The 7,687-nt window shown below is 66.5% G+C and overlaps 1 protein-coding gene across 2 annotated transcripts in view; it reads left to right on the top strand.

The window, feature by feature from the left end:
• Nucleotides 1-3,578: 3,578 nt before the first annotated feature.
• The window catches only part of TNFRSF1B (TNF receptor superfamily member 1B), a 12,322-nt gene continuing 8,213 nt past the window's right edge, over nt 3,579-7,687 (top strand). For both annotated transcript variants that reach the window (XM_048519192.1, XM_048519191.1), the window contains exons 1-3: nt 3,579-3,724; nt 4,711-4,804; nt 7,345-7,541. In XM_048519192.1, the coding sequence (XP_048375149.1) occupies nt 3,652-3,724; nt 4,711-4,804; nt 7,345-7,541 (364 nt within the window). In that variant the 5' untranslated portion in view covers nt 3,579-3,651. The remainder of the gene's footprint in view (nt 3,725-4,710; nt 4,805-7,344; nt 7,542-7,687) is intronic.

The following is a 7,687-nucleotide window of genomic DNA, read 5'->3' as shown; positions in this document are numbered from 1 at the left end:
CCCCCACCCCCCCCCCCCCCCACCCCCCCCCCCCCCCACCCCCCCCCCCCCCCACCCCCCCCCCCCCCCACCCCCCCCCCCCCCCACCCCCCCCCCCCCCCACCCCCCCCCCCCCCCACCCCCCCCCCCCCCCACCCCCCCCCCCCCCCACCCCCCCCCCCCCCCACCCCCCCCCCCCCCCACCCCCCCCCCCCCCCACCCCCCCCCCCCCCCACCCCCCCCCCCCCCCACCCCCCCCCCCCCCCACCCCCCCCCCCCCCCACCCCCCCCCCCCCCCACCCCCCCCCCCCCCCACCCCCCCCCCCCCCCACCCCCCCCCCCCCCCACCCCCCCCCCCCCCCACCCCCCCCCCCCCCCACCCCCCCCCCCCCCCACCCCCCCCCCCCCCCACCCCCCCCCCCCCCCACCCCCCCCCCCCCCCACCCCCCCCCCCCCCCACCCCCCCCCCCCCCCACCCCCCCCCCCCCCCACCCCCCCCCCCCCCCACCCCCCCCCCCCCCCACCCCCCCCCCCCCCCACCCCCCCCCCCCCCCACCCCCCCCCCCCCCCACCCCCCCCCCCCCCCACCCCCCCCCCCCCCCACCCCCCCCCCCCCCCACCCCCCCCCCCCCCCACCCCCCCCCCCCCCCACCCCCCCCCCCCCCCACCCCCCCCCCCCCCCACCCCCCCCCCCCCCCACCCCCCCCCCCCCCCACCCCCCCCCCCCCCCACCCCCCCCCCCCCCCACCCCCCCCCCCCCCCACCCCCCCCCCCCCCCACCCCCCCCCCCCCCCACCCCCCCCCCCCCCCACCCCCCCCCCCCCCCACCCCCCCCCCCCCCCACCCCCCCCCCCCCCCACCCCCCCCCCCCCCCACCCCCCCCCCCCCCCACCCCCCCCCCCCCCCACCCCCCCCCCCCCCCACCCCCCCCCCCCCCCACCCCCCCCCCCCCCCACCCCCCCCCCCCCCCACCCCCCCCCCCCCCCACCCCCCCCCCCCCCCACCCCCCCCCCCCCCCACCCCCCCCCCCCCCCACCCCCCCCCCCCCCCACCCCCCCCCCCCCCCACCCCCCCCCCCCCCCACCCCCCCCCCCCCCCACCCCCCCCCCCCCCCACCCCCCCCCCCCCCCACCCCCCCCCCCCCCCACCCCCCCCCCCCCCCACCCCCCCCCCCCCCCACCCCCCCCCCCCCCCACCCCCCCCCCCCCCCACCCCCCCCCCCCCCCACCCCCCCCCCCCCCCACCCCCCCCCCCCCCCACCCCCCCCCCCCCCCACCCCCCCCCCCCCCCACCCCCCCCCCCCCCCACCCCCCCCCCCCCCCACCCCCCCCCCCCCCCACCCCCCCCCCCCCCCACCCCCCCCCCCCCCCACCCCCCCCCCCCCCCACCCCCCCCCCCCCCCACCCCCCCCCCCCCCCACCCCCCCCCCCCCCCACCCCCCCCCCCCCCCACCCCCCCCCCCCCCCACCCCCCCCCCCCCCCACCCCCCCCCCCCCCCACCCCCCCCCCCCCCCACCCCCCCCCCCCCCCACCCCCCCCCCCCCCCACCCCCCCCCCCCCCCACCCCCCCCCCCCCCCACCCCCCCCCCCCCCCACCCCCCCCCCCCCCCACCCCCCCCCCCCCCCACCCCCCCCCCCCCCCACCCCCCCCCCCCCCCACCCCCCCCCCCCCCCACCCCCCCCCCCCCCCACCCCCCCCCCCCCCCACCCCCCCCCCCCCCCACCCCCCCCCCCCCCCACCCCCCCCCCCCCCCACCCCCCCCCCCCCCCACCCCCCCCCCCCCCCACCCCCCCCCCCCCCCACCCCCCCCCCCCCCCACCCCCCCCCCCCCCCACCCCCCCCCCCCCCCACCCCCCCCCCCCCCCACCCCCCCCCCCCCCCACCCCCCCCCCCCCCCACCCCCCCCCCCCCCCACCCCCCCCCCCCCCCACCCCCCCCCCCCCCCACCCCCCCCCCCCCCCACCCCCCCCCCCCCCCACCCCCCCCCCCCCCCACCCCCCCCCCCCCCCACCCCCCCCCCCCCCCACCCCCCCCCCCCCCCACCCCCCCCCCCCCCCACCCCCCCCCCCCCCCACCCCCCCCCCCCCCCACCCCCCCCCCCCCCCACCCCCCCCCCCCCCCACCCCCCCCCCCCCCCACCCCCCCCCCCCCCCACCCCCCCCCCCCCCCACCCCCCCCCCCCCCCACCCCCCCCCCCCCCCACCCCCCCCCCCCCCCACCCCCCCCCCCCCCCACCCCCCCCCCCCCCCACCCCCCCCCCCCCCCACCCCCCCCCCCCCCCACCCCCCCCCCCCCCCACCCCCCCCCCCCCCCACCCCCCCCCCCCCCCACCCCCCCCCCCCCCCACCCCCCCCCCCCCCCACCCCCCCCCCCCCCCACCCCCCCCCCCCCCCACCCCCCCCCCCCCCCACCCCCCCCCCCCCCCACCCCCCCCCCCCCCCACCCCCCCCCCCCCCCACCCCCCCCCCCCCCCACCCCCCCCCCCCCCCACCCCCCCCCCCCCCCACCCCCCCCCCCCCCCACCCCCCCCCCCCCCCACCCCCCCCCCCCCCCACCCCCCCCCCCCCCCACCCCCCCCCCCCCCCACCCCCCCCCCCCCCCACCCCCCCCCCCCCCCACCCCCCCCCCCCCCCACCCCCCCCCCCCCCCACCCCCCCCCCCCCCCACCCCCCCCCCCCCCCACCCCCCCCCCCCCCCACCCCCCCCCCCCCCCACCCCCCCCCCCCCCCACCCCCCCCCCCCCCCACCCCCCCCCCCCCCCACCCCCCCCCCCCCCCACCCCCCCCCCCCCCCACCCCCCCCCCCCCCCACCCCCCCCCCCCCCCACCCCCCCCCCCCCCCACCCCCCCCCCCCCCCACCCCCCCCCCCCCCCACCCCCCCCCCCCCCCACCCCCCCCCCCCCCCACCCCCCCCCCCCCCCACCCCCCCCCCCCCCCACCCCCCCCCCCCCCCACCCCCCCCCCCCCCCACCCCCCCCCCCCCCCACCCCCCCCCCCCCCCACCCCCCCCCCCCCCCACCCCCCCCCCCCCCCACCCCCCCCCCCCCCCACCCCCCCCCCCCCCCACCCCCCCCCCCCCCCACCCCCCCCCCCCCCCACCCCCCCCCCCCCCCACCCCCCCCCCCCCCCACCCCCCCCCCCCCCCACCCCCCCCCCCCCCCACCCCCCCCCCCCCCCACCCCCCCCCCCCCCCACCCCCCCCCCCCCCCACCCCCCCCCCCCCCCACCCCCCCCCCCCCCCACCCCCCCCCCCCCCCACCCCCCCCCCCCCCCACCCCCCCCCCCCCCCACCCCCCCCCCCCCCCACCCCCCCCCCCCCCCACCCCCCCCCCCCCCCACCCCCCCCCCCCCCCACCCCCCCCCCCCCCCACCCCCCCCCCCCCCCACCCCCCCCCCCCCCCACCCCCCCCCCCCCCCACCCCCCCTGTCAGCATGGCCAATTGGCCATGCTGGTAGGGGCTGATGGGAATTGTCGTTCCTGAACATCTGGAGAGCCGCAGGTTCCCTACCCCTGCTCTAGGGGAACTGATCTCTGTGGTCCAACCAGGAGGTTTCTTTGTGGTTCTAAAGCCCGATTCCATGCCTTCCAATTAGGATTGGTGGAAATACAGCAATGCACTCGCACTCAAGACCGACGCTGCTGGTGCCCACCTCATGAATTCTGTAGTACGATGGTCTTCGGTACATGCGTCCGGTGTAAACCATACCAACAATGCCCCAAAGGCTACGGAGTTGCAAAACCAGGTAAAGTAAAGAAAATGAATTTTCTGTACAGAGGGCGTGAGGGAGGGGGAGGCGGGGTGATCACTGTATTGCCGGGTTAAGTTTCTGCCCCGTTATTTTAGGGTTAAGTTTCTTTGTTTAGCATCAGTAACCCTCTGGGGTTTGTTTTGAGAATGTGATTTTGCAAGAGTTACAGAACTGGCTCTGTTGTCTTGCTGTGACCAACTTAACCCTCTTAAGGATAAAACTTTACCAGATGATAGAAGAGTCATGATCAAGCCTGTCTTTTTTTTTTAAACACCCACACACTGTAAATCCAGCTGCAAGAGGATGAGGCAGCTGTGTAGGGATCTGGCAGTGCTTGTGTTGCCAACTCTAGCTGGGGAAATTCCTGGCAACCCTAGCGTAAAACCCCTCTTGGCAGATGGCACCATTCCAGTCCAAATCATGCCCTTACATGCTTGGGAGTGGAGTTCACAGACCTGGAACAGACCTGGGAAAGTATAAATGTAATGTATAGCTAGTTAAGGTGAAATTAGAATCAGAGAACTGGGCATTGCCAAAAAGGGGTATTGTAGGGCCAGGGGCTCTTTGGAGGAGCTGAAGGATCTGGATCTTTGCAAGGCCGGACCTTTCCCAGTGAGGTTGGGTGAGAATAAATCATGGGTCAGCGAGAGTTCCCCAAAGGCAAAGAAGCTGGGTGCCGCTGGTTCCAGTCCTGAAGAGAAAGCCTACCAACAGGAAAGGGAGGTTTACACAAAGACAGAAAAGGGCAGTGACCTCTTACAATGGGGAAAAAGCAGCTGCCAGGCGGACAGCCAACCAAGCAACTTGGCTTCCATAGGGTTGCGACGTTCCTCCAAGAACAAGACTCCAACTTGGCTTTTGAAAGGCAGCGATAAAGTCCTTTGTGGGTCTTCTGAGCCCTGGACATCAGTTTTGACACGTTTTCCTTCCTCTGAATGCTCCCAAAATGGCTAATAAGAATTATCTGGACACGTTTGCAGGCACAGAAAAGAGTAATGTGGAGTGTTCACCCTGCGAACCGGGCATGTTTTCCGATGTGGAGTCTCACAGCGCCACCTGCAGGCTCCATAGAACGTAAGTTCCCCAGCCTCCCATATTTTTCTTTGCACAGATGTGTATCGAGCACCATGGACTGATTTTGATTCTTCTAGAGGAGAGGGCTTAACAGAGAAGTTGATGTCTTTGTCAAACAGACAGAACAGGGAATAGACAGCCAGGGGACCTTTTCTTTTCACTGGACAAAAATATTCTGAATGGCAGAGGGTGAGGGAAAGCAATTTGTGGCAGTCCAGTTGGAGAACTCAGCCAGAGTTGTCTTGCAGAATATAAAAATGCATGGCTGAATTTGTTAACTTGCCAAGCAATTGACCATTATGATTGCTGTCTTTTGGGCTGGCCATTGAATATTCGCTCTGAAGGTCAACTTGTATGTTTATATATAATCCTGTTTCCAGAGTAACAAGCAGAATGTAGCTTTGTGCAGCACATTAAAATAAGAACAGTTAACTTTTAACCTCATACATCATAAACAAAAGAACTTTACTTACGCTGAGAGAGAAAAAGACTATATACACTTATACATCGATACATTCATCGTTTATGTTCATAGTTTGGTTACCATAACAAGTATTGTTTACAATATTGAACTTTTAGTTAGAGGCTTTTACATGGCTTTGGTTAACAGAACACTTAACAACATCTTTCCTCAGCAGAGACAGGGAGCTAACTGTTTCCAACTGTCACTTTTAGAATGTTTGCTGAGCTCTCCCTGAATTCCCTGCTGCATGCAAGGCTGTCAAATCCAACAAGATCGACCAGCAGTTAACAGGGGACATCGTTTGGATCCCTTTTATACAGACTATCACCTGGTGATTTCTTCAGTGTAAACCTTTGTTAAAGGCATATGTGCTGGCTAAACCCTGTCTTTTCTTTTTTTACTGGCCAGCTGGTAACTGTCTTTGCAGCACTGGGACTCAGCAGCTGAAACTGGGATCTAAGATGTTAGATCAGTAAATAGAATTTTCAGTTTGATCAGGAAGTAGAAACAGACAACTCATTACTAAATAAAAACCCTTATGGTCTACTCTAGACAGCTATAATGGTACCACTTCTGTAGCTTTCTTTCCAGCTGATGATAATTTTTGTCTCATGCCCTGTGTTGATAACCAACACCGTTGCCACGGCACACTCCAAAATGTTAAAACAACTTTTTGATAAAAGGAATGGAACAACTGGGAATGCGCAGTGAGGTCAAATGAATTACAGGATTTTCTAGGAGACGGTTAATGATTCTGGCTGTGAACAAAAGACAGAGAGACTGCTTTTGTAGTGTTGCTTGGTTCAGAATCTTGCGCCACGTTAAGAAATCCTAGATATAACCAGTGGAAGGCACCATAGTTATCTGTGGGGTGTGTGCTTGCAAGAGATTACACCTTTCTGGCCTTACAAGACACAGATTTGCTTTCATATTAGACGGTTCACTAAATTGAGATTTGTTTTTAAAAAATGCTGTTAATCGCCCTCCAAAAATATAGGCCGCTGCTTTGTGCCGAGTCAGACTATCATGGGTTCAGCGCTGCCTACTCTTGACTGGCAGCTTGCTTTCTGGAGTTGTGAAGGGTCTTTCCTGAGACCTGAGGGCTTTGAATCAGAAGTTCAATAAGAGTTTTGCCTCCCAGATGCTGGGGAGCCATTTTCTTCTGGCAACTGGAGTGTGTCCTCTTCCTTTTAATCATGCCATGGATCCGTCATTGACTGTGTTTACAAAATCACGTTACTTGTGTGACTGGGTTTGGCAGTGGAACCAACCATGGAGTGCTTTCAGAAAGAGAAAACAACCCAGAAGGAAAAGAAGATGCTGTTTTTTGCCTTCCTCTCCTGCCCTTGCCGAGGACATGGGAGCAAACATAAGAACATAAGAACATAAGAACTAGCCTGCTGGATCAGACCAGAGTCCATCTAGTCCAGGATTCTGTTACTCGCAGTGGCCCACCAGGTGCCTTTGGGAGCTCACATGCAGGAGGTGAAAGCAATGGCCTTCTGCTGCTGCTGCTCCTGAGCACCTGGTCTGCTAAGGCATTTGCAATCTCAGATCAAGGAGGATCAAGATTGGTAGCCATTGGAAATATGCTAATAATTTATATGCCATTAAAGGTTAAAATGAAATGAAATGATTGGTAGCCATAGATCGACTTCTCCTCCATAAATCTGTCCAAGCCCTTTTTAAAGCTATCCAGGTTAGTGGCCATAACCACCTCCTGAGGCAGCATATTCCAAACACCAATCACACGTTGTGTGAAGAAGTGTTTCCTTTTATTAGTCCTAATTCTTCCCCCCAGCATTTTCAATGAATGCCCCCTGGTTCAAACAGCTCCTGTGTGTCTAGAAGTCACAAGACACCCATTGAATGTCCAATTCAGACACCACCTGTTTGGGCCCCAATAAAGCTGAGGTCTTTGTAACATGTCACAATGTCCTGATCCTATAACTGGAAATGCCAAGGCCTTTCTTTTCTGTGTGCTAAAGCCCCTTCCCAATGGAGTGGCGTTTTGACGTGATTCCTAGATCTTTGCTTGCCCTCTCACACCTCTTCTGTTGGTTTTTTTTTTTTGCAGGTGTGAATTCGAGCTTCTTCCTGGAAACAGCACAAATGATGCTGTTTGCAAGAACGTCACCCCTGTCATTTCTCCTCGCCCCACAGTCAAGGGCAAGGAGACCTCTCCTCCATGGCTCTCGGTGGCCAGCTCTCCTGACGTGAATGTGAATTCAATGCAGCAGACCCCTCCGGAAAACATTGCTTACATTATTGGAGGTGAGCATGGAAAGATTAAATAAGTGTTTTGCTTATAGAATCATAGAGTTGGAAGATACCCCCAAAGGCCATCAAGTCCAACCCCCTGCAGTGCAGGAACACACAATCAAAGCACTCCTGACAGATGACCACCCAGCCTCTCTTTA

Source organism: Sphaerodactylus townsendi, linkage group LG16 (genome assembly GCF_021028975.2).
Source record: "Sphaerodactylus townsendi isolate TG3544 linkage group LG16, MPM_Stown_v2.3, whole genome shotgun sequence".
Classification (NCBI taxonomy): Eukaryota; Metazoa; Chordata; class Lepidosauria; order Squamata; family Sphaerodactylidae; genus Sphaerodactylus; species Sphaerodactylus townsendi.
Note: the sequence above shows the minus strand (reverse complement) of the source record. Positions and strands in the feature narration are given on the sequence as shown.